The sequence below is a fragment of the Pagrus pagrus genome (genome assembly GCF_965226575.1).
Source record: "Pagrus pagrus genome assembly, chromosome: 17".
In the NCBI taxonomy this organism is placed as follows: Eukaryota; Metazoa; Chordata; class Actinopteri; order Spariformes; family Sparidae; genus Pagrus; species Pagrus pagrus.
In genome coordinates, this window is record NC_140201.1 from 7,326,142 (window position 1) to 7,353,201 (window position 27,060).

At 44.1% G+C, this 27,060-nt stretch overlaps 1 protein-coding gene across 6 annotated transcripts in view; it reads right to left on the reverse strand.

The window, feature by feature from the left end:
* Window positions 1-5,934: 5,934 nt before the first annotated feature.
* LOC311272858 (uncharacterized protein) overlaps window positions 5,935-27,060 on the reverse strand; it is a 39,483-nt gene continuing 18,357 nt past the window's right edge. Inside the window, exons 3-18 of one of the 6 annotated variants that reach the window (XM_084379566.1) lie at window positions 24,503-24,571; window positions 24,284-24,304; window positions 20,711-20,874; window positions 19,920-20,028; window positions 19,053-19,157; window positions 14,632-14,751; window positions 13,849-14,000; window positions 12,530-12,672; window positions 11,827-12,062; window positions 11,238-11,577; window positions 10,750-10,930; window positions 8,510-8,614; window positions 8,373-8,423; window positions 8,220-8,274; window positions 7,880-8,137; window positions 5,935-6,582 (exon numbers count right to left, since the gene is read on the reverse strand). In XM_084379566.1, the coding sequence (XP_084235692.1) occupies window positions 6,572-6,582; window positions 7,880-8,137; window positions 8,220-8,274; window positions 8,373-8,423; window positions 8,510-8,614; window positions 10,750-10,930; window positions 11,238-11,577; window positions 11,827-12,062; window positions 12,530-12,672; window positions 13,849-14,000; window positions 14,632-14,751; window positions 19,053-19,157; window positions 19,920-20,028; window positions 20,711-20,874; window positions 24,284-24,304; window positions 24,503-24,571 (2,120 nt within the window). In that variant the 3' untranslated portion in view covers window positions 5,935-6,571. The remainder of the gene's footprint in view (window positions 6,583-7,879; window positions 8,138-8,219; window positions 8,275-8,372; window positions 8,424-8,509; window positions 8,615-10,749; window positions 10,931-11,237; window positions 11,578-11,826; window positions 12,063-12,529; window positions 12,673-13,848; window positions 14,001-14,631; window positions 14,752-19,052; window positions 19,158-19,919; window positions 20,029-20,710; window positions 20,875-24,283; window positions 24,305-24,502; window positions 24,572-27,060) is intronic. The other 5 variants (XM_084379568.1, XM_084379567.1, XM_084379569.1 and 2 more) reach the window with 5 other exon arrangements.

Below are 27,060 nucleotides of genomic sequence, written 5' to 3' on the forward strand. Positions count from 1 at the left end.
TTCTCTTGTGACAAAATTAGTTTTGGATGGATGCTTCCTTTGGTTCGTCCTTGTAAATAAATAAATGCATTGAAAGTACTCGTAGCTGATTGGATACAGCATGTAGGTCAGGATCCTCACACACTAACCATCCTTTTTTGGGGGGTTAATTACATCATTGAATCAGCAGATCTTTCATAAGCAACTGTTTACAGTCTCCTAGCATCCCCAAACAAACAGCTTGTCTTCTGGCTTGAAAGTCTGTGTCATTAGTGCCTGGTGCCGGTGCTGTCTGTAGTACTGTGCACTATTTTTATCAGACTGTAAGCCTCATAACGCCTCCTATCACACACACAGATTCCATCCTTAACACCACTCAGGGCTCACTGGGCCTTGGCCAAACACAAATACACTAGTTGGTTACTAAAGTTATATTCTGTGTCAGCTCACTTACATGTTTTTCTGTTGGATATGTGGGAGTCAGCGGTGAATAAATAAACTGTCGCAAAGACGTCCCTCGAGGAGATTCCTCTTGAGATCAGTCAGTGTGTCTTGTGTCAGAGTCTGTTACAAACTGAGGAAGGTGTAGACGTTTGTCTCCAACATAAAGAAAATAAAACATTACAGATAAGAGGCTGGTTGTGCACCACCTGTTGACCTCAGGGAGCGTTTAAATCCCCCACAGTGAGGAGGAAACCAATCCTGGACAACCAGACTGGAGAGCTGTAACATTTGGTTCATTGTTCAGTGACTGTTTGACGTTGTTTCCTTATTACTTCCCTTTTTTAAAATCTTCCTTGTGCATAGACAGTCTGTCAGGTGCTAAACAACATGTCAGTGGTCCTGGCTGAATTACACCGGCTATCGATCCGTTACAGAATTAATTTTAATCCTTGTAGTCCGGCTCCGCTTTACATCGCAGAACTCTTAACACTTTATTCTGCTCCAAGACCCCTGAAACCAGAGAATTACATGTTGTTAACAGTCCCAGGTTCAAAACAAAGAGGGATAACATCTTTACAGTTTTAGCTGCAACGCTTTATAAAGCATTTGGATTCAGAGGTTTTAATGTTGCTCTTTTATACTGTGTTTTACTGTTTTATATTTCTTGTTTTATTGCTCCTGAGTTCCCTGATTTTATTGCATTTTATTAATTTAGGGGGAGATTTAAATAGAGAAAGATAATACAACAAGAGTAAGTAAAAATAAAATGTATAAAGTTCTAAAAAGATAAAGTACTGAAATATAAAAATAACTTGAAACAAACGTGTACACAAAACTATAATATATAATATATATCTACTACACCAGAGCCACCAGCTATTTAGCTCAGTTAGCCGTGCAGTTAGCGGTCAAGACTGGGAGCTCGGAGCACCGGGGAAGTGTTGGTGTTTATTCTGCTCGTACAGGAGCTTTAGACCTGCTGGTTAGCATGCTAACTTCAGTAGATATCTCTGCAACATAACAGACATTATAATGTGATAACTGACAATCACCTGATATTTAACTATTTCATCGAAAAAGAAAGGAAAACAACCACATTTTGATGATGCCTGTGCTGCCAGAGAGGGATTTCAGCTATTTCCCCCGACTTCTTGTCCCTCATTCTGCACAGTGACAGCATGACATCCAGTCCACATCCTGCACAAAGACCTGGTTTGAATTCTGACAACTCTTCATGGCATGCAGCGATCAAATCGCCCCTCGTTGACCTTCCACCGAGCTATGCAAACAGTTCCTACTCACTGTCATTTTCCTTTGCAGCACAGGTGTCGGACACTCGGGCTGCCAAAGTTAAAATTAACCCCTGACAAAATCTCTGCCTTGACCACAATGTGGGGCCACACATGGCTCCCTGTCTGTCTGTCACTACTGTTACGAGCTGTTTACGGTCTCGCTGCAGGCTCGAATACCAAGAGGCAGAGGACGACTCTGAGCAGTGAGATCAGCGGATGAAAGTGAAGTAAAAGTCAGTAAGATTAAAGGGACTGTCCGCATGTTTTCTCCCTGCAACATGAAACTCGTGGAGCATTTTGAGTCATCATTCAAAATGGAGCAAACGAGTAACAAGTAAAAATAAGATGAAGGCCGTCAAAGCCAGAGTCCATCTAAAAAACACCAAAAAGTTCCAAATTATCACCTTTTTGTTTATTTTCATGTATTATTTATATATATTTAACTGACAGTAGCCCAGTTGTTCAGTTTGGCTTTGATTAACAGTGTCTCCAGTCTTTATTAGAAGTACAACAAGTGACTTTTTCCTCTTTTCAAAGCAAAAATGTTGAAAATTTGTGCGGTTGCACTAACAAGAAAACGGGAAAGACTGTATTTCATCAGTATTTTATTCATTAATCTAATTGTATTCCTGCTTATCTTAACTGAACCATGTCAGCATGATTAATTTAATATAGAACAGAGATGGAAAACGAGACAATAAAATCTACGTCTCAAATCAAAATGTCTGCCTTGTTTGCTGAGAGGAAATTGAGACCTCAGTGGTGTATTTTGGTTGTCAAGATATAAAAACAGAAGTAAAAGATGAGGCTTACCTTGCGGGGGGAGAGTGAAAGTGCCTTGAAAAACAGAGAAGAGTGACACGTCTCTTCCTCCTCGTTTATAGAAACGTGTGGTGAAGAACGGCGTGGAGAAGCTTCTTGCAACCAACAGTCTGACAACCACTTGGTGAAATCACATCTGAATTATAAATAGTTCCCTCTCTGGAGGCCTTTTCAGTGATGTTGTTTGAAGGATGATCTGAGTTAAGAGTGAGTAATGTGCCTGCAGGGTGTGCTAACGTTTCTAAAAGGTTGTAAATGTAGAAAGGTTCAAACGTTCGGCATCATTTATGACAATGGGGATGGGCAGGGTGAACCGCTGAGCTACGTGACAGTTTGACATTTGCATCCTGTTGCTTTTGGCTGACGTCCAGAGTGAATTGAAGTCAGTGCTCACTCACAGAGACACTGACTTCCTGTATTGTAATTTCTTTCAGGCTGCTGTCTCAGGTCCCACATTGATTGGGCAACAAACCGACAGATCAGTGTGGGACAAGAGACAGCTGCATGAAAGCCGCTACAGGTCCTGCGTCTATGTGACCTCCAGTTGTAGCATATGAACATTAACATGAAGACAGAACATTTGCAGGTTCCCGAAGATACTGATGGTCTAAGATCAACTTTTACTAAAATTAGAGCTGTTGCAGCCGAGCTAGCAGCTCTGTGAGGCCGTATCCAGGCACAGCAGTTCACCCAAAAAAGGAAAATTCAATCATCATCAACACAGGATATTGTCCTTTTAATACCAGGGCTCAAATTTTTCTCCTGGGCTTTGCATCGCCCAAGAAGATGGTGATTGGTTCAAAGAAATACAATCCATCCAACAGTTGTCGAGACATTTCAGTCGAACCACAGATGTAGTAATGGTTCTCAGTGGAAAACTCAGGGGATGACTTAAGTTGTTAGGGTTCATCCTCTGGGCACCATGAATGTCCGTCTGATAGATGCTGTCATATTTCACTGAAAAGTTGAACCTGCTGGTGGCGCTAAAGAAAAAGTCAGGGGATCACAAACGTCATTAGGATTGAGACAAGTCACTAAAAAACTAAAAATATCACGGTAGATAAGAAGTCAGAAGATCACCAAAGTCGCGAGGCTTCATCCTCTGGGGAACATGAATGTCTGTACAGAAGTTCAGGGCAATCCTTCCAGTAGTTGTTGAGATATGTCGGTCTGCACCAGAGTTGTGACAGGCGTCATACTGCCGTGTTGCACCTGTCTCATCCAGGTGAACACCCCCTGATCGGACACACAACAGAACACTATAGAACCGCGAGTTGCAGCGTTGCTCTGCTCAGACAGACGAGTAAACAGGGTCTCATTACTCACAGGATCACAGCATCACACAGTGAGTAAGCTGTCTAATTACAAAGCTACCATCAGACAACATGTCCTCCCCTCTGGTGTCCGTCCAGAATCACATCTCTGCACCAAATGGCAGCGTGGTCACACAGAAACAAGCTCCAGTGTTTTCTGTGAGACATCTGATACGGTAGCGACCCGGTGACAGATGCACGGACCGGCTGCTGCTGCGGTGAGAGTTCAGGTTGAGGGCAGAGTCGCTCGGAGTTGACGGGAAAACAAGAGCAGCGACCACAAGGCTTCTGATATTTGATTTGAGCTCAGACTCGCACCTTTGAGCCTTCAGCTGGACGACACTCAGAGCTGTCTGAGGTCATCTCTCTTCTCTGTGTCACATGAAGCCAAACAAACAGACTGAAAACAGAACGACTCTGTTAAAGTCTTAATTCTGTCAAATATAAGATCCTGTTCCCAGAGACTCAAACTGGAGAGTGTCAAAAAAACATGATTAAATATAATCTTTAAAAAATGTTTGTTTTCACTAACTTGTGGCTCACTGAGGTGGGATGTACTTAAGTACAATTCACAAGTAATTTATTTGAGTTGTGTCATTTTCAGGTTGTTACTTTACCCTCCTGGGGAAAACGTTTTGCTTCTTCTTGCATATTTCGATGTAATGCTGTGTTTACTCTCCAGCATCGTTGAACTCCTGGCTCAGGCAGCCGACCATCTTCTTAATGATGCTCCAAGGACAAAGTTTTACTTCAACAGGTCCGAGTCCGACAGCCGGCAGCTCAAGGTACCACAATGAACCTTCTCTGTAAAGTTCCTTGTGTTTCCGTCTTCCAGCAGATGTGATAAAGGTTATAATATTATATTCTTCCTTTTGCTGGGGACCAACAACAACCCACTTGTGGACCCCTGTTGGTCGGCGGACCCCAGTTTGAAAACAAGACGCTTTAGAGTCTGTGCTGCCACCTGGTGGTCTGTCTGAACATGTTAGTTAATGTTGAGGGACGGTGAGCGAGCTCTGGACCTGAATTTAAGTAATTTAAGAGTAAAACTCCTGTATTCAAAAACATACTTAAGCAAAAGTATTTAAGTTTGTAAGAAAATCTGTAAAAGTATCTGCAGATACATTTAAAATTAATTTAAAGTTACTATATATAACACAATAGATTAAAAAGGGATGTTTCACTGCTTTTGTCTCACTCAGTCAGTTGTAGCTGTTCGAGTCGGGGCAACTTTTCCTTTATATTCAGTTATATAGTAAAGTTATATATTATATCTGAAGGGTCATGAGATGATTGACTGAAGAGGAAACAAGAAAAAAAATAGGTTTTGCTACAAAACTTTGTTATTTTAGGGACTTTTCACTTAACTTAATAATTTTTATATGTAAACATTAGCATTTTAGCTCAATAGCTCCCAGGTTATGTGATCAATTGACTCAAAATCATGTTGGGATCATGTAAATACACTGGCTGCATGAGATACGCCTCTTGTTTTTACGTTTAATGTCCCTAAATTTTTTTTTATTAATTTTTATTATTTTTTTTATAAATTTCTATATGTAAATATTAGCATGTTAGCTCAACAGCTTCCAGGTCATGTGATCAATTGACTCAAAATCATGTTGGGATCATGTAACTACACTGGCTGCATGAGATACGCCTCTTGTTTTCACATTTTACATCTGTTCATAATTTTTCAGTAATTTTTAGGCTATATGTAAATATTAGCATCTTAGCTCAATAGCTTCTCAATCGCTTTAAACACAGTATCTCTGCTTTAAATATCCCACATTTTTATTTTGAAAACAGGAAGTCGGTACACGCTGTAGCCGTCTTCTCTGTGTTTACTGTAAAGTCTGCAATACGGTGCACTCAAGTACAGTATCTGAGTAAATGTACTGTCTTATTCCCTTGTTATGTCATATTAATCACATCTTTATGATAAAATCTGCAGATTAAACACCAAATCAGGACAAAATACCAAATGCATTTATAGTTTCTTGCAGATCTCTGTAGCTTCAGTGTGTGTCTGATGTTTTCTGATGTTTCTGGTGCAGACGGACAGACGGACACGCGGAGCCGAGTCCCTTTCATAAAGCTTTATTTCACAGATCCCCTGTAACAGGAGGCCGAGGCAGCCGGGCTCATTATACATTTACATACACTGTCTGTGGCCGGTCCTTACGATGCTCCCCCGTGTTAAATAACTCAATAATTCAAGACAAAAACAACAAACACACACACACACACTGTTCAACTTAAGGTAACAATAACAATATCGTAACGACGGTAATAATAACAACCATTGTCAAATATTATGTATTTCCAGGATCTTATACTGTATTTTCTAAAATTTTTGTTACACAGTCAGTCATCTTTAAGGTGCACCATAAAATCTGTATGTGACGTTTCAGTAAAACTTGACAAATGCTGCACCAGAACACGCGGTGAAGACAGAGAATACTTGTTGTTGTTGTCGTTGTTGCACGTTTTTTATATTTCAGATGAGTTTTTTTTTTCTTTCTCCAGGCAGAGTTTTTTTTTTCTTCTCCTCGTCGTCTTTTGTCCTCTGTGGCAAGATACTGTAGATGTGAGTTTTTCAGCGCAGTTCATCGTTTGTTTGTTTGTTTGGCACACTATTCTTATAAGCCGCTGTGGTGTGGCATGAATCTCGTAGCTCAAGCTGAGACATAAGGCGCGTCTCCATGGATGTGTGGGGACTCACAGGACCTCTGCAGGGAAACAAACACAAACAGGTGAGACCAGACGGAAACCTTCTCTTTGATATTTAATGTTCATTTCTTAAACGTGGAATCAAAAATTTATTTTTCCAGCAGGTTGAACGCTGCCTTCAGTATTTTCAGTTAACGTGCACACGTGGGTTTATTTGTATTCTTGAACACCTTTCCTCTGAGACACATTAAATGCTCTCTCTTTTTGTTATTTTCCGTTGGTACTGTGTACTCTGGGGTTTGCTGTCGGCGTCGTCTCTTTGTTTCTTTATGTTTCTGATCGTTTTGTGTTTGTGCAGTTCGTACACACGAGGACCGAGAGGATTTCTGACTCTTTGTGCGCCCCCGCAGCGAGGGAAAAGCCTTTTGTTTGTACGCACAATGAGGAAAAGAATGTCTTGTCATCTTGGGACGGCGGTTTGCAGAATATCTGATCGAATTTCTACACCCAGCTGACTTTGAATTTTCCATTTTTACCATTTCAACAGGCGACAGAGTGGTCTTCTGGGGGCCTTGTAATTAAAAGATAAAGGTTTTACCACTGTACCCCTTTCACACTGGCCAAAAACCCACTTACACCCACTAACATCTGGTTTTTGTGTGCAGGTTGACTGTTAATTATCAGAGTCCGCAGCAGTCACAGGTACTTATCGCCTCCGGCTCAGCTCGGCTGTGACGTGAACTCAACACCAGATTGAACAGGCTAATTTAATCTCCTCTCCGTCACAGCATCTCCTCTGCGATTGCTACGACGTGTGTTGACGTTAAGGACGCTAGCTTGTTAATATCTTTCCGTCCGTCTCCGTCAGGTAGCGCTTTAACATCGGACCAGAAAGAGGTGAGATGCGTCACTCCTCAGCAACTTCCGTTATCAGCTCCGGAAAAGACTAATCTAATTCAGAATATCATTGATTAAGACTGATCAAATCAAGATTTCATCGAGTTTCTTCTGGGTGTATTCTGATGAGGTTCATGAGCAGCTGTTTTCTACTCTTCCCTGTTTTTTGGGCGCATTCATGATGACGAATGTGACACAAAAAACAACAGAAAGCCTAGTTGGTCCGCTCCCAATGTGGAAAAGAGTTAATTTTTAGCAGGTCACCTGTATTTAAAAGACCTCAGTATACAAGCTAATTTTGGTGACTTCAGGATTCATTGATTGAAAAGTTCATGTTTAAGTGTTTAGGGTTTTTTCTTTCCATCTTGTTTCATTTATAGGACTTTGACAGACCTAAAAAGGCAAACATATTATTTTTTTTAGAAGAAAAATAGCAGAAATGAGTGTCCATCTCTTCACCTGCGACATGCTGAGGCTTCATAGGGCCTGTCTTCATCAGGAACGGCTCTCCGCCCTCGAACGCCAGGATGGGCTCGCTGACCAGCCCGCTCTGAGTCTGCGTCGGGTTCCCGCTGTTGTTCAGCTGGATGATCTCCTCGAAGTCGGCCGCCTCTCCGTTGGCTGAGACGCCGTTCTGGTGGGCGGCGGGCTGGACGCCGTTTACAACGGGAGCTGACGGGCTGAGGACTGCTGCGCCGGGACTCTGCAGGTTTCCAGCTGCAGCAGAAACGTAAATAAATCAGATCCTTCTCAGACTGTTTAAATGACAGACTGACTGTGTTGAGGATGTGACTTGTACCTTTACTGAGCTCTGTGTCCTTGCCGTTGACCTGTGGAGAAGCTTTGACGTCTTTCTGCGATAAGAAAAAACAAAAACACATTTGTTTATTTCTGAAGAAGAAGAAGAGGAAGTTTATTTTCTTCCAGCTTGTTTGAAACGAATCACACAGACCTTATCTCCTGCATCGCTCTTCCGGGTCCTCTTCATAATCTCCTCAAGGCGCTGTGCAGAGCAGACGGGGAGGTCACACAGTTAGCTGCTGATGTTTTTCTCAAAAAGAGGAAATGCTGATGAGCGTCTGAACTTACCCTCTTCCTCTCCAGACGCTCCTGCTCTTCTTTCTGGAAGTGCTTCTCCCTCTCCAGGCGCTGACGCTCGGCCTCCTCGCGGGCTTTGACCTCGGCCTCCTCCCTCTGAAACAAGAAAACATTAGTATGAAGATGACAGAAATAACACTGAAAGTTTTACTTTTGTCCTCATTTATCTCGAAGACGCTCTGAGTTCATAGACGTGTTGATATGAGCAGTGTGTGTCACATAAAAGCTGCACTTAACCTCTCACCGTTTACACCAAAAGTAACTAACACAGATTACTTCTTTGTTGTCTGTGGAGAAAATCCCCAGACTCCCTTCAAAAATTGCTCAAATCTGAGAGATGTTGCATTGGGACAAACTTTATAAACTTTGTGAAAAGCTTTCTATGACTAATTCTTAACTATTCGTGCCTTCTTGTTGATTCGACATTAAATGCAATACATTGGGTTGTTTCTGTCAGTTTGTCATGGCACTGCTGTTATTCACAATTTAGACTTAATATACAAAAGAAGACAACATCTTCTTGACAGTAAACATGTCAAATTTTACAGATACACTTAATAAATAATAAAGGCTACTTCTTTGTAATCAGAGGAGAAAATCCCCAGACTCCCTTCAAAAATCCCTCAATTTTGCAATTAGTTGCATAAGAGAAACTTTATAAACTTTGTGAAATGCTGTCTCTAACTAATTCTTAACAATCTGGGCGTTCTTGTTAATTCGGCATGTGTTACACATGATGATATTTCTTTCTTTTCTGTTTTTTTTGTATTTGCATGCAGAGCAGGGAAGTGAGATCGAGTTACATGTTAATACCAGGTGTGAACTGACTTCAGACTGCAGCTATTAGTTTTGATTTTTTGGCACAAATCTTAAATAGTCGCACACATTTTCAGACAGTGAGAGAGCTCAACACTGTGGAGAAAGTCTCCAGACTCCCTTTAAAAATAACTCAGTTTTGAGGGTTTTCGCATCAGAGAGACTTTATGAGCTTTGTGAAACACTGTCTGCAAGAAATTCTTAACTATTTGGACCTTCTTGTGAATTCGGCAAACGTTATACGTGAATGTAATTCTCTGGACAGACGACTCTGGACCACCAGGGGGCAGCACATGCTCAGTCTGTCCTGCAGCCTCCAGGCCAGGGTTGATATTATGTGAGTAACTCCATTACACGCTTCACTGAGTATTTAGAATCAGTACCAACCAAGCAGACGTGTTCAAGTCAGCAGTGAAAACAGAAATTATGATGTGTGCATAAATCACTCATCTGTCAGCCATTGAAATCTGCTGTTTAACCACAGTGAACAGACTTTTGACTGCAGCTATTAGTATAAATGTTATGGGTACAAGCCTTCGTCTGCAGACACTCGGAGAGCTCAACACTTGAACTAAATGAGCTCTAAAATATATGAGGGCCTCTCCAGCCCGGAGCGAGTGAGCTGTCAGGGTGGAACAATGGTCCGATTGAGGGGAAAATGGGAAAAGCTTCAGGCCCGGCGCACACTGACGCTGCTTATCCGACTATCAGCCCGCTGCAGAGCCAAGAGTACGAGACGGAGGCAACTCAGGACTGTCACTGTCACAATGGCTCCCTCAGCCTCCGCTCATCACCATTATGGAGGTCACCAGCTGGCATGGAGCAGACAAGGGCCCTCTGACTCGCAGGACTCACGCGTGACACACATCGTCCGTGACAGCGGCACATATTCTCCTGCTTTAATCTGCCCAGATGCCAGACAGTCAAGGGGTGAGCGAGTCAGACCGGGGCCTGATGTTTGGGCCCCCCCGCCCCCTCCACCGCCGCCACCGACAGCTCAAGCATCCTCGTATCCATTAATCTGCCCAGATGGTAAATGGGCTTACTGCATGCGGGGATCACAGGGATTCATGTTGGTTAATGGAAAATTAGAGGGTTTTCAGAGCGTAAAGTGTTTACAGTTCAGAAGGAATGATCATGTGTCTCATTGAGGACCTGGACAGTGAGTTCAGTGAAGGTTTGAGGGGTTTGAATCAGTGTGTTCGAGGAGTAAGGCTGCGTGATTTTGCAGAAACCGGACAGAGACGCTCACCGAAGGGCCCTAAAATGTAGAGAAGTCTGTGCATTTTGGACTGAAAATAGCATTTATTCACCAGTATAGTTCGTGTGTATTAGCTGGTGTTCGACCGTCGCCGTGGATACGAATCACCGGCCGTGACGAATAATAATAAGGTCTGCGTTTCCTGTTCACTGACCTGTCTCTGCAGCCTCTCGTTCTCCTCCTGCTCAGCTTTGGCTCTCTGCTGCGCCTCCTTCTCATCCTGAGCTCGCTGGGCTTCGTCCCTCACGCGCTGCTGCTCGGCCATGAACCGAGCCTCCTCCTCCCTGCGCTTCCTCTCCTCCACCTCCCGCGCCATCGCCTCCTCACGAAGGATCCTGACAAGAGAAGGTACGTACTTTATTTTGCAGAAAGTGTTTTAAGTGTGAGCTGCCAGATTTCAGGATTCTTTCCAGGAAACCCCCGAGGAGATGATTGTAGCGAGGAAACTACCGGGGTGCGACAAAGTAACTTTACATTATGATGCAATTTAATGAAACGCCGGCTTTAAAATGTGTTTTTTTCATTGCAGCACTGTTGTATTGGATTACATCATGTTGTCAGGAGTTCCTGTCTTTTTGTTGAAACTAGATATTTTCACAGCAGCATCAACAGACTGATGTTGATCTTGACGTGACGTCTGACCTGTTCCTCTGCTCCTGCTCCAGACGCTCCTGCTCCTCCCTCTCCCGCTGCTCTCGGGCTTGTCTGCGTTTCTCGGCCAGGGCTCGAGCGGCCTCCTCCGGGTCGTTGGTGCCGGCTGATGGCCTGCTGGTCGGAGCGGCCGGGGTGGAGGCAGCAGCAGCAGCAGCAGTGGTGGTGGTGGGTGCAGCAGCAGGAGCGGGATTAGCGGCGGCGGCAGCAGGAGAAGCAGCCGAGGCAGCCGGCTCTACACTCGGCACCGCTGGAGAGGCGGCTGAAACGACCGGAGGGCTGAGGGAAGGAGGTGTGACCGGAGCAGAGGACACCACGATGGCAGGGACGTCTGTCGGAGAGGAGACGGAGAGACACAGTCATAAGGTAGAAAAGATTTAGGTTTATAAGGTACTTTAAAAATGTCTGTGATATTCCTCGACCACATTGTGATTTTGATCATATTTTGATGAACTGTGCAGCCCTGGAGTAAAGTCACACACACACTCTGCTGTCATCGTGTGTGTTCACACTGTTTTCACGCTGAAACACAAATGTCAGCCAAATCCTCGAGGTCACCTTGAAGCTTGGAAACACTCACTCTTTTTCTCCTCTGAGCCGTCAGGCTGCTGGGGTTCGTGGCCCGTTTCCACGACCGCAGTGACCGTCTGGGGCTGGACCCTGGCCGGCGTCTGGGCTCGTTTTGGTCTGGTCTTGGTGCCAGGAGGAGTCTTCTTGCCTGCTGGGGTCTTGGAGGCCGCTGCAGAGACCAGCGGGGACAGGGGCCGGCTTTTTGGGGCAGCAGGTGATGGAGGTCTGTTTTTGGGCTTCGGGGTGCTGAGGGGCAAAAGAGAAAAGGGGATGTGATTTCACAGCAGTGAAGGGAAAAGGTAATGAGGTTCCCAGTGCTCTACATAAAGCTCATATCTAGGTCATGGAGGAGATGAGCGACTCGATCTGAAACTCCACACTTGGTCGCCATTACTCTTTGGCTGTAGGGGAGTGTAACGTGAGAGGAGGAGAGGCAGGAGCCATCTTTCCCTCCTGTGAACCAGTCAGGAAAACCCCCTTCTGCTGCTGGCAGACCGTCCATCGACAGCTCGCTGAAAAGTGTCCAGCAGCGTCTCTTTTGGTAGTTAGATTATAGCACCTTGAACCATCTGTCAGACATTAACCTGCTCCGGCAATGAAACACGAGGACACATGAGCTCCCTCTCACTCGCTGCCAGTCCTCAATATTAAATTAATGTAACATTTTCAGAGCTATAAATACAGTCTGTCTGGGTCTGGGAACACGGTGATACCTGGTCTCCGGCCTGGATCTCGTGGTCGTGGCAGTGGGCGATGCCGTATGTCTCTTCTTCTGCACTTTCTCCTTTGTCAGGGCGATCTTCTCTTTTTCATTCTCCCTCTCCTTGTCTTTCTTCTCCTTCTTCTTTTTGTCCACCTTGAAGAAAGACGGGACAATGATCAGTGGTGACCACAGGCGAAGGCCGGCGCTTCTGCACCAGATAAAGGCCTTTTGTTAAACCTGAAATATAGAGGCTCCTCCCAGATCACATTATAAGACAAGAAAAACAATCTTCAACCCTGGCATGACAGTCCGTTTCTCTTTCACATGCCATTCATAAAAGGACTGTGAAGCATTTATTGATTCATTTTTAAATAAGCCTTAAACACAACATTGACAACGAAGCACAGAACAACATAATCATTTATTTGTTTTAGGCAATCTGATAAATCTGAGTCCAATATTCACTCTCATATTAAACTCGTGTTTGGGCTCCTGAGGGAAATATCTGCCTATTTAGCTGGCAAATGCTCCGTTATGTTTACAAGCCAGATGCTAACTGTGTCTGTCTTCTGTTTGTTGTTGGGCAGGGTGGGATATTAGAGTTTTATCACTGTAAAACGATGCTGATAGGAGCAGTGAGAGTAGGACCAAGAAAGTAAGTGAAGCCACAGAAACGAGTCCACAGACACCTTCAGCATTACACATAAACATTTAATCTGTCGTTCATATGAACTTGATCAGAGGGTTTAGAGCTTTAGATTTAGGTTTCAATCAGTTCACCCCAATATCAAAAAAACATAGCCGTCGTCTTAGCTAGTGCTTTTAATCCATCATGGCTATTTTTGTGTGAGTTGCTGAGTTTTGGAGATTAGAGCAGCTATTAAAGATCCAACTGGTTCTCTTGCAGGACCCATACTCTGCCTCTAAATTGGTTTTGCATCAATCTTTTTTGCATGATGAAAGCCTCGACAGCGTCATGGTACTCAGTGCAAAAAGCATCCAACGAGTTTTTCAACGGGAGAGGGCGAGAAAAGCGTCAAAGTTCATACATAGGCGCCTTCTTCCCATTGGAAAGACTGCAGACACCCAGCCTGTCCGCTCTGCCTAGCCAGCCCAGAGACACTCTGGCAGCAAAGAGCTGCTCTGGAGGACGAGTGACCCCAAGTGGAGCAGCAGAAGACCGGGAAGGAGGACGAAGAGGTCGGTGTGTTTACTGGGGAAACTACATCTCAAAAATGGCCGTATCGTAATGCAACCAACGAAGGCAAACCGATCAGAGGCGTACACTCACAGTATGTTTTATATATGGGAGTCATCACGTGTACTTACCGGTGTGGAGTTTCGTCGACGCTGGCGCTGGGTGATGTCCGGCGTGCTGGCCGAGGAGACCCTCCAGCGCTCGGCGGCGTTCTGGTGCGGGTGGTGATGGGAGCTGGCGTTCAGCGGGCTGGCGGAGGCTGAACGGGAGCAGTGGTGAGAGTCTGAGCAACACATAAACATGCAGAGAGCGGCAGCAGGGCCGAGGTCAGGGCCCCCGACACTCACACATACACCATGCAGAGTGATGATAACACGTCCTCGCAGTGAGGCCACAACATGCTGCGAGACATCACTCACATCTAGAGGATGGATGAAGACATGATGGCCGAGGAGAGGGGGACTTATTATACTGTTTTTTGATCAAATCTCAGGATAATTATCTTTTTATAGTTATCCATTAGTGTCTTTTGTAGCTTTAGTATTGTGGTTTTTCCTGCCATCATAAGGCCGAGCCAGATTATTATAAAATCAGTGTGCAGAGCATCAAAACATAATGACTTTTTTCCCAGATTTAATGGTTGTAGTTTGTCATAGTTTGCCATTTTCACTTCGTTTTGACATTTGTTTTACGTCACATTCAATCAATTAATCCAACACATAATTGACAGATTAACTGACATTGATGATGAAAGGTTAAATGCAGCCTTATCTTCAATCAAACCATATGTCAACACACAAGAGTGGTGAAAAGACACAACTGAAACGAGTTATTTATAAACCACAAATGCCACACAGAGAAGAGGATTGTGGGTACATTAGGTAGTAAGATCAGGTCAGGGGTCTCACACTCACGGGAGTCGCTGTTGTTGAGGAGGGTGGCGGCGCTGCGACTGCGGGCCAAGAAGGACAGCGTCGGCGTCATGAGCCGCTCCACGATCCGGCTCTCCCACGGGCTGAGACGCAGGCTGCGGGCTGACACAAGAGGGCGCCGTCAGTTACTGTCAGAGCACACAGGTGCTCACAGGTGCTCCACACAAACAATCGCAACACAAACCCTCATATCTCCTGCATACTGTCTGTCGCACAGGTGAACACTCACACGGCAGGAGGTGATTCAGTCCTCACTGATGACGCTGCAGCACATCCTCGCTTCCCTCACACACACACACACTGAACACACTGCCTCCGTCTGATGCAGAGTGGAGTTTTACGCTGCGTTCATGTGCTGCAGGAAACATCTAAACTCAGAACTTGATTCCTCAAAGTAGGACGATGAAGTCTGAGGAAATTGTTGCTTTTGTCAGAGGTAAATAAACACTGTTGTCTCGTGTTTATTCATCCAGACAAACCCTGATAACTTCTACAAACAAAGAAGCAGCGTTTAACTGTACAGATCTTTCCAGCGGCACATGAATGCACACTTGATTGTAAAAACATTTGGAAGCATCAATAATCTCAAACATCCAGATGAGTCGTACAGGATGAATGACTGAACCTTAACCCACACGTTACACACAGCACCAAACATTAGATAACAACACACCAACGTTAATCCTCATTACTTACCGCTCAACAACACATCACACAAGAAGCCAAAGTGTTTACTGTTTACTCGACCTCACTCAAACCCGATGCAGTGCAGAGGCCCGGCATGACATTAGTGCTGTTTGTTCTATAAGCAACACACACTCCCCCTGACTGTAACACCATCCCGTGTCACACACTGTGTGTGTGTGTCTAACTGTTATTGAGTGTCATGGGATGAAAAATTCCACATGTATGACGTCCAACAACAGCAGAATATAATCAGATGCATTGTAATGATGGGTGGAAAACACACACACACACACGCACACACACACCAAAACATCGGTCTCTCATGAGTATAAAGCAAACTTGACGTCAGGATAAAGTTGCTTTTAGTCAGAGGTCGGCGCCATCTTTGATTCTAGACGAATCAAATCAGTCTGAAAGTATTTGTTAGAAATAAAAACGTTTTATTTTACATCAATACTGGAGAAGTCTCTTCACATAGAATATCATAGAGAGGAAGACGAAGCTCAAACTTCAACAGTCACTGAAAAACTAAAAAACAAACGACTGAAGCCCTTTCCTTCAAATAATTCAAACTTTAGGCCTGCAGACAGCGGTAGAAAGCACTACATTTACTCTCTTACTCTATTATTTCCATGTTATCCTACGTTACACTTAAACTTTACGGCATTTTCGAGTTAAACATGCATCTTTTCAATCCACTGGATTAATCTAAAAGCTGTAGTTACTAGTTGGATTACAGATTAAAGTTTTGAAAAACAATCTATGATATGTTTCTAAAATATGATCATAAATAAAGTTCCTTGATTCACTTTCTTGCCAAGAGCTAGAGGAGAGGATTGATACCACGCTCGTCTGAAGGCTAAATATGAAGCAATAACCAGCTGGTGGTTAGCTTAGCTTAGCTTAGTTTAGCACAAGCTCCTGGACAAAGACTCCTGGCAATGAAATCGTTCGGCACGTAACCCCCTGGGAACCAACAACTCAACCTTTTTATTCCGTGTTTATTTTGGGCTAAGCTGATCGGCTGCTTGCTTTAGCTTCATGATTAGCATATTAACATAACAAAACTCTTTGCACGAGAGACAATAAGTCTATTTCCCAAAAATGTTGAACTACTCCTTTAAGTAAAACATCTGGATTCCTTTTCCTCCACTGCTGGTGACTTGATATTGGTAAGTGTTGCGTGCATGTAGGTTTTGTTCTGCTCCTTTGAAACACAACAGAAGACAATCTCACATGGGACAGCAACATACAGATGGACACTGAACGCACCATCTCAACGTGACATCGAACGAAACGCGACAGCTGCTCCGGTTTGAGCGAACTTCCTGTCCTCTCGTGACAAAAACTTCCACTGACAACATGCCGCACAGATATTTAGTGGCAGCTCGACTTCTTCTCAGCGCTCTATTGTGGTGTATGTACACAAAGGTATGCATGACACCCATAAACACACACCACACATACACATGATAATAGTGCAATCACAACGGCGCCGCCAGTAACGACACGAGTCGTGTTGTTTGTACGCGTCTACGTGAAAAAAAAAACAAAAAAACACTCCTTATATCATTTCTTATGTAACATCACATGCAGTCACCTCTGCTGCACGTCGGCCGGATCATTTTAACGACATGTTTTGTGACTAACTGATAACTCGACTACCTCCTGTTGCTAGGCAACAGTCGTTTCCCTCCTCCTCTTCTCTCTCAAATGCGGCAAGAGGAGGCCGAGCTGAGCTGCTGCCTGCTGATGGACCGCTCACCTGGAGGTAGATTGATGTCTGGATCTACGAACGTCATAGCTCCAGCATCACTACCCCTGCCCTCCCCTCCCCCCACCACCAGACTGTTACTGGTACACTGAGCAGAGCTTCTCCCCAGGCCACGAACACCAGCTCTGATATCGACTCTGGCTCTGCAGAAATATGATTCAGCTCCAATTTGTCCTTTCATGTTCCCGCAGTATCGGAGGATCTGTATCGGTAATGATCGAGCTCCAAATCTGAATCTCTTTTTGTCGGGAGGCCGAGGGCCGAACTGCTGATTGCACTGTGGGTGATACGATCTGTAATGACACATGTTATGAGGCGCGACGAATCTGAGATGAAGACAGCGCTGCTTATGTACATGTGGGGAACTCAGGAGTCAGATGAAATGAGTTTGATACAACAAGTTAATTTAAATATTTATCATAATACAGCAGCAGCCACCATGACTGAAAGAGATCTGCTCAGTTTCTTGTTAAAATATGAAACATTTGTTGGTTAACAGGACCCCTGTTGTGTTATAAAAAGATATTTTTTGATGTTATTTTTCCTCATTTTCACTACGTATCAGTCAGTGGGCCCTGATGAATTTACCGTTAAATCAGACAACAAATGAGGTAAGAATTAGCTAGCCTAGCGTGCTCTTTCCTAACTGTATGTTCAGTGGTTGTCTGGTGTTAATAGGTTGTGTCTGTGTTTTCCTTCCTACGGTGGTGGTGCCTGTACAGTGGCTTGTGAGCCATAGTTTCCCCGGTAAACACACCAACCTCTTTGGTTGGCGCAGCTGCAGTGTCTCTGGGCTTGTTAGGCAGAGCGGACAGGCTTCGTCATTAACGGCATTAAATCAGAGTTTTGGGGTTTATGAACGTTGGTTGGACAAAAAACGCTATTTGAAGACGTCACTTCGGGCTCTGAGAAATTGTGGTGAGCATTTTTCACAATTTTATAGACTAAACAAACAGATTAATTGATAATGAAGATAATCCTTAGCTGCAGCCGTACATTGTGCGCATGTTAGCATGCTAATGTTAGCACCATCCACTGCAGCTAGCATGGCAGCAGGCTCTTGTCTGTTCTAACAACATTCCAAGTTACGATGTTAAAAAGTGAAAAGTTTCTTGTTTTAACCAGGTGTTGCTTTTGTATAATTGTTGGAAATTTAGTGATACAACAAGCTAAAGTGATGCGTTGTTAAAATAGTGTGTGGTAATAAAGAGAAAATATGTCAGTGAAACATTAAAAATACCTTGTCATGACGTAAAAAGGATTGTGTTACGATGAGAAACCTTTCATGTTATAACAAGAAACTGAGCATGTTTTGCCATGGTGGCAGCAACACGTTAATGTAAACAACTAACCAAACAAAAGAGGCTTAATCTCTATAGAAATATTCTATGTATTTAGACAACATAACACATAAAAAAACAAAACATAACACAATGCAAGTGCATTTAGTTGCTCTTACTTTCATTTGCAACAGTCACACTATAATATCCACCACCAACACCACCACCACCACACCAAACCACCGACAGTAGAGTGCAGGGGGACAACCAATAAAGAAGGTGTTTGTGACAAGATGTGAACTTATAAACCTATGAAACACCAAAAAATATATCACAAAATATGGCTCAGTGATGTCAATGTGAGAGGGAGGCTGATCAAAAATGCAAAGGAGACTCAAATCAATGACAACCACCAACTGAAATCAAAAAACCACGATGCATACGAGACCGAGAGCGTGATAAGAGGAGGGAGTAGGTGGTAAATGACCAGTCACCAAGCACAGGCAGGCAGGCAGGCCACCAGAAACGACAGTTATAATAATAATAATAAAAGAAGAAAAACCAAAAACCAGATTAGGAGAGGAGGAGGAAGGGGAGGTGGAGGGGGATGAAGAGGAAGGGAGGAGGAAGCCTGGTGGACATTGACGTCGGGTCGTCCTTACTTCTGTTGGGGGAGTTCCAGAGCGTGGCAGAGGACTTGGACAGCCTGTTGTTAATGACAGGGTCCACCTGTCTCGGCAAGTTGACCGTGGAGGCCGAGCATCTGCCTGCACCGGAGAGAACGCAACAGACAACAACTGTTCACAAGGCGGCTGGGGTGCAGGCGGCCCCAGCTGAGGACTGATAAAGGCTGCCCTCGGCCTGGATCTGGAGGGAGACTCACCATTCTCTGAGGACAAACTAGCTTCCCTTTAACATTCAGGAGGAGATTAATCTTTTTTTTTCAGTTTTGCGGGGAGAAAGGGGGGAGGAAATTTGAGGAGAGTGTGGGAAGGGTGTGGTATAGTTAGACATCACTTTACTTAAAAGCTTCCTTCTGCTGCAAGAATATCACGCAAGCGCTCTCTCACACACACTCGGGATCTTTCACGCTTGTCTTGACCTCAGCGTCACGGGTCCGACAGAAGCAGCCGTCACATGTTTGACACCAGAAACAGGCCAGTCTGAAAGGGAAGTTATCTCACAACTCTCTGAAAAAAACACACTTCTAATGTAATGAAACATGTGCGTGACAGCTACCTTGTTGCTCGTCTTTCTACCTCTTTGATCACTTTTAAATGGAGACATTCGCTGAGGAATTACAATATTTTAACATCATTAATGACTGTATCTGCCTCTGGTATCCACACCCTTCTGACAGCGAACCCTTCACAAGCTATTTCCCTGAGTTGCATCATTTGGACCAGTGAGTCACTGGTGGTCTGTGCAGCCTCGCTCAACTTGAAGCCTTGAAGTTTCTGTGAGGATGTGATATACGATATATTCACGCCATTGTGTTCTCTTTAGGTTGTTGTTTGTTCGACACTCACTTTCTCTGCGGGAGGTCTGGTTGAGTCCGCCCGCCCAGGACCACCTCTGCTGGCGGATCTCGGCCCACGTCTTCTTCGTCGACCTCTTGATAGCTGCTTCGTATCTCTCCTGGAGAGACGCGCAGGCAACAGTTAGTCGGTGTTTGCAAACAGTTAGCGTAGCTTCACATTAAGACTGGACTGGTTTTAGAAAAAAAGAGCATAATAGCCTAAAAAGAGCAAATCATTTCCTCAAGAATTACTCAAATGAATCTTCTGTTTGTTGAGAAAATTACTGTTTGGTAGAAGAGCTTACGGCATGTGCGACTTGTGACAAGGACGCACAAGAAAACCACAAAATAGCCAGAAATGTTGAGAACCACCGCTGTGATCAATAGCTGTTAACTCAATTACAGCCAAAAAAAATCTGCACTTCAGACCAACTGGAAAACTGGCGGTCTGCCTGTGCTTGGCATCACGACTGACACTCAAGATGGGACTAAATCCAGTTACACAGGCAATTTTCCAGTGGTCAAAAAACTGCACTTAGCTATCAGGCTTGTATAAACACTGGCACAGAGCAGATTTTTCCACCCTGACTTCAATTAACACAAAATATTTTTGGAGAGCAGGACGCAGATCTTTGACCGGCAGTAAAAGAAATCTGTTTGTAATCGAATGTTTGCCCACAGTCGCGATAACATCAATTACAACCACATTAGCTCAGTGTCAATACTTATAACAAGCTTTAAAATCGTATTGGTTTTGGTTTTGAGCTGCTTCATCTGGAGTTAAACTTTGTGTTTTCTGACCTTGTTCTTTTCTAGCTTCTGTCTCTGTTTCTCCTCCAGCAGAGCTCGACGTTTCTCAGCCTTCAGCCTCTGTTCCTCCAGCTTCCTCCTGCGGTCCTCCAGCTGGCTCTCCCTCAGACGTCGGGCCTTCTCCTCCTTCTCCAGCCACTGGGCCTTCTTTGCCGCTGTGGGGGGTTGGGGGGGGGGGGGGTCGTCACGGAGAGAAAAGTGGTTAAAATTCAGCCAAAGAAGCAACAAAGAGGAAGAGTGAGTAATGAAAATGACAGCAGAAAGTTAGAAAAAGTTGCTCAGCTCAAGTTGTTTTTTTCTGCTTTTGTTTGGAAAGATCTAGCCCTTAAATTGTATGGGTCATCCTCTGGGGATCATGAATATTTGTACCAGATTTTGCACCAATACTTTTTGTAGATGTGGCGATATTTTAATTGATAAGTAAAAACTTTGGTGTAAGACAAGAGTCAGGGAGAATCACTGAAATTGGATGATTCATCCTCTGGGGACCGTGACAATGTGTACCAAATTTCATGGCAATCCAACCAATAGTTGTATAATAGTTGTTGAGACATTTCAATCAAAACCACATTTAGGAGGAAGCAAAAGTCAACAGGATTAATCATCTGGGAACCCTGAATGCCCTGAAAATTTTGCCAATACGTCTTGTACATGACAGGATAGTTTACTTGTTAAAAAAAAAAGCGTTGATGCAAGAGAATCACTAGAATTGTATGATGCATCCTCTGGGGATCATGAATATTCATAAAATAATTGGCAACAATAAATTTGGTAGATTTGGAGATATTTTACTTGTTAAATAAAAGCTTTGATGCTGGAGAAGAGTCAGAGAATCAATACCATGTATGATTCATCCTCTGGGGATCATGAATATTTGGACAAAATTTTGCCAATACCTCTTATAGATGTGGAGATATTTAACTTGATAAACATAAGCTTTGATGCTAGAGAAGAGTCAGAGAATCACTAAAACTATATGATTCATCTTCTGGGGATCATGAATATTCATAAAAGATAAACAATACATTTGGTGAATTTGGAGATATTTACTTGTTAAATAAACTCTTTGGTGAAGGGAGAAGAGTCAGGGAATCAATACAATTGTATGATTCATCCTCTGGGGACCCTGAATGTTTGTACCAAATTTCATGGCAACCTGTCCAGTGGTTGTCAGAATCAATCTGTATGAAATAAAGTGACAGACCGACATTAGCATCATTTGATCCGTGTCGCAAAAAGCAGCTAAAGCTATTAAAAAGCCACGTAATCTCATCATATAGCATTTAAAGAAATAATTAAATATAATTTAACAGCGTATAATCACTTGAACTCTCGATGAGCCTCCACCATCGACATCCACACAGAGCGGGTGGAGCAGATGGAAGACGCTGTGTTAATCCTGATAACAGTAAATAAGCAGAAGTTTCCCGCTGTGTTTTACAGCAGCCTCCAGCAGATGCCAGTTTTTCTTTGCACATTCGCTGCTGTGGCTCATTTCTTGGAGGAACAATTAAACAGCAATCAATCCTCTTAAATGAATACGTCTTTACGCTGGACGGCAGCTGTGTCGCTCTCTCCTTTGTAGTTTAGATTTACATGTTTCTCATCACTAAGCTTACACGGCATATATTTAGCACAATACAGATTCCTTTATTCTTACGTATAAAAAGGTGAAATTCTTGTGGGATCAGCTCCTCGACATTGTAGCAACAACAGCAATAAAAGCAGTAAAAATGGTAAATAAAATGTAAAAAAAATGCAGAATGAATGGTGATATTTTGGGTTACATGCTGTATCAAACCAAAGAAACGGCATGTTCATATATCACCTCATCATCCGTGTGTTAGATGGCGTGAGAAGAAGTTTTTAGTGGGTTTATCTCTGCGAGGATTCAGCAGCGTCGTGAGGCAAAGACGTGTTTTGTATTTAGTTCGGTATTCTGCGGCTCATCTCCGCTAATGAGCCAAAGAGGCACACAAGTCTGAGCCTGGTTGACAATGAGAAAGCCTCCTTCATTCCTCCATAAATCCAATTCGTGAAAAAATCCAATTATGTCAGCGTTCTGTGCAGCGGGATTGTAAAATATGTCGGTTTAATGCTCGTCGGTGTGCTTTCCACATTCTTATTTGTGCAGAGGTTTCACAAAATATTCAGTGCACATCTGCTGTTACACAACAAAAATGATAATGTTTCACAATATGTTCGGATATATTTGTTTTTTTCTGTTTTCTAGCAGTCAGCATCAAGCCATTTGCCATGTTTGAGAAAGGATGACATCATCCATCGCCCTAAAGGAAGAAGCTACTTTAGTTTCCTAATCAATGCTGCAGAACTACGGAGCCCCTGAATGCCCAAACAAGACGTGTGACACCAGGGGTGTTTTGTTATTGTTTGACATGTATGCCCTGACAACTGTCACGTATATTTTTCACGAGGTGCACTTGAACGCACCATGATCTCCCTGTCGGTGCACATATCCTTCGTCGTACAAAGCGATGTAGATTTCAGAGTTTAAGACGTGCCCCCTGAACGCACCATGAAGTCCCTCTACGGAGATAAACGACACCAGAACACATTGGAGACGCTCTGCAGAGTTTTTCATTAAAATGACCCGTCAGCGTGGCCGAGAGTCTGAGGAGATTTCTCACCAAACGGAAATTATGCCCACATTTGGTGCTCGGCGTACTCTGTTTCTGACTCTTACAACTTACATTCAGTTGTAGAAAGAAGAGTCCTGGAGGAAAATTACACAATTGAAGGTTTTAGCACAGTAGATATTTTTAGCCGCTGCTGGCTCTCTGGGTCTTTAAGGGTTAAGGGATAAACGTCCAGTAAACATCATATTTTGTGACCTACATGCCATTATGTGCGTACTGTTTTCAACAAATTGCATGCTCCACTTGAAAAAGGCCCAAACACGGTACCATGTAATCACAGACTGCAGGAAACTTATCTCAGAGCAACTGAAGCTGAATAAACCTCGACTATTATCGATGTAAAAAACAGCAGAAGTCCCCTTTAACTGCGCTGCTGCGTGACCACATTTCTGATGCTAATGAAAGTAGTAATTAAATCTAATCTGTCTGAGAGGCCTGGTCTCAGTTCACGCTAATGACGGCTCATTTTTCACGCCCCTGGGACGTCTCTGCAGGAAAGCACCCGCCGAACCGCCCTCTGATTGGCTGCTCGCGCTCTGGCCTACATCTACAGGGAGAAGCCCTCCGCGTTTGAACACTAGATATCGTCTTTCATGTCTTTGGGATAGCACAATATTTTCACAAGAGAGGAAAGTTTCATTCTGGAGCCACAAACTCAAACCATGATTATAGGTGTGGGACATGCACGCTGGGTGGGAATGTAGAAGAACATAAATTTGAACATAACATGAGCGGATCATTGAAGGTTCACGGGGAGCAACAGTTTCCCCCCGCGAGTGACGACAGAAAAATAAATATAAAACATAAATCGATTGATGGAGGGAAGAAGAAAAAGGCTGTTTCAGTTTGATTATTCCCAAACGGCGTGACGCTGCGGACGCCGAGGGTTTTTTAGTGAAGCCCTTACCTTGCAGCTGAGTTTGCTGTTCTGAAAGCCATGCGAGGAGAAAAACGATAAGAGACGACAACAACCGTCAGTCACGTCGGAGCAGAGTGACGTTAATACTTACATTAAGAGAAGAGAAGATGTGCATGCATCAGGTTGGTTACAACAAATTCATGCATCACCGGCAGGAAGATCAAATTTGCTTTAAAGTTAGTTTGATGTTACTCGATCGTTTCTCACCGATGTATCTGGCTCGCTCCTCTCTCCGCTCCTTGGCGAGTTTCTGTCGTTGCTCTGAGGTCATCGAATCTGTCGGGGAAAAGGAAATATAAAGTTTATTTGATGATTCTTCCTCAGATCTCGAAGATAAATCTCATTTATCTCAGATTTCACGTGAGGAAGCAGAGCAGAACCTTTTGCTCGTTCACATCAGACTCGGTCGAGGCGGTTCGAGCGGTCTGATTAGGATGTGTTCTCCCTCTAGAGGTTTTCTAGGAACGGCTCCAACTGAGAGGAGACCCGAGGCAGACCCAGAACACGCTGGGGGGGATTACATGTCCCATCTGTCCTGGGAATGTCTCGGGATCCCGTCTGAGCTCGCCTGCTGCTGCCACTAAGACTCAGATAAGAGGAGGAGGCGACACACGTGTTGTGGTCACAGCATTGAGAAAGTACTTAAAAATGCTGCAGGAGCGCGACATCTTGAAATAATGTCCTCGTCACGGTTTAAAGTGGGACATTGAAAAAGTTCAGTTCAAAACAGCCGGCGGCAACTTCTGTGGATAATCCAGCACTGCCGGGACGTGTTTCATTGTGCTGTTTAACTTTTTAAGGTTAACTCACCAAAATGATACAGACGGGTGATCAGTTAAAGGTGGTCACGGTCCTGGGAAATCCAGACCTCTGACACTGACTGGAAGGCAGGATTAGTTTAGTATTTTGCTCTTGGATTCTCGGCAGCCTGCTTTTTTGTTGCCTGCCTTTATGTCAGTAAAACCGGGCTTTTACTGACTGAGCCGGGGTGCATGTGCTCCCTGTGCCTGAGCATGTATGTATCTCTCCAGGTTAGGTTACTTGGGTCACTCTAAAGTGTCCGCAGGTGTGAGCGTGAACGGTTGTTTGTCCCCGTGTTGCCCGACGTCAGCTACGATTAGCTCCAACCCCCCGTGACCCTGATAAGGAGAAGCAGTTAGAGAAAATGGAGGGTTATTAAAGCTTGTTTTTGTTTCTGTTACTGGCCTCTCCTGGATCGTGCTACCGGATCCTTTTTGGGGAAATTCTGCCACATAGAGCAACTCTAATTTCATGGGTTGATATCACTTTAGGTAATTGTACAAATCATAATATGTTTTTGTATTTTGGTTGAGGTCAGCCTGTAATATGCTCTAGACTTTGGTATAAAACTTGTTAAAAAACTTGTGTAAGCGATGCAGCTAACTTTGTGTCCATTGTGCAGTTAGTTATCCTCTCCCTCATCTCTACGTCACCGCTGTGCTCGCAGTAGTAATCACCAAGTGGGCAGGGACACAGATGTCTTTAGGGCATGAGTGGTGTGAGGACAGACATGGGTTGTAATGGTTACAGCAGCTGTAATGTATAAAACCTGAAGCAGTCTTCTTCAGATCTGCAGCTTCTGGTTCAAGGTCAAAGCCGCTCCATCTCTGCGTACACTGACGATGTCAAACTCTCGAGCAGCTCGACTGTGACTTGTGTTTTCATCTGCAGTGATGATGAGAATGAATCCTTGCTGCACTTCGAGCGACGCAGCGCTGCAACGTGAGGATCCGTGCGACTCCGTCCGGCTGCAGACCGGCTGTGAAAAGCCACGACGGAGGAGCCGCGCACACACACCGGACCCCTGGGGGTGATCGCTGAGCCCCGTCTTCTCCGTGCTATGTAATATGCATGCCGCGCATTCTCGACCAATCGCCGGGGCCCCTGCGGCACTTCGGCACCGTCACCATGGCAACCTGATTTTCCTCCCTCCCTCCCTCCACCTTTCAGAGAGTTTCTTACGTGGCTGTAGACTTCAGTCTGGCTGATACGCAGACACCATGAAGCGGAGATACATCTCCACAGAGACGTCACTTAATGCATCAGTCCCTCCACCCTTTACGTCCTGTCTCCCCCAGAGCAAATGACGATTTTGGCGTCGAGCCACCAACCATCTGTGTGACTCAATATACATCGAAATTTCCATTAGGACAGAAGGCGTGCGAATGCTTTCATGTTTGACGCGTCAATTGTGTCTCTGATTCGAGGTCAGACATGAAACACGAAGGATCAGAATCATTAACAGCGTCCTTTCATACTTTTAACACCTTTTTTTGAGTGTTTTTTGTTCAGGCGCTGGAGCCACTGAGCGATTAACGATGGGCTCGCAGCCTGACACAGTCTCATAGCCAGCAGCAGCAGCGTGAGAAAATGCCGACTCCACATTTTCATCAGCTATTAGACAGCTAATACTTTCTGATAGTAAATGAAACAGTTTGTAGCAGAAAAAAGGGGAAAATTGCAGCTTTAGCTTCGGTTTCCAATTTCAATCAGTGGGGAAAAGGTTTCATTTTGTTTTGTTTATTCATCATCATGGCTGATATGACCTCGCATTGTGTCCGGTTGATTTTCATTCAAATGAGCGCCAATATCTCCCGACTGCATCGCTCTGCTTTAATCACCTTCTTATACCTGGAACCGTCCTATCTGATCACAGCGCTCTGTCGTCTGCCTGCTCATGAAGCACATCAGTGCCAATACTGCTCAGTCGCTCTCATGTGTGAGCCCAGAGAGTCGCGTATTGA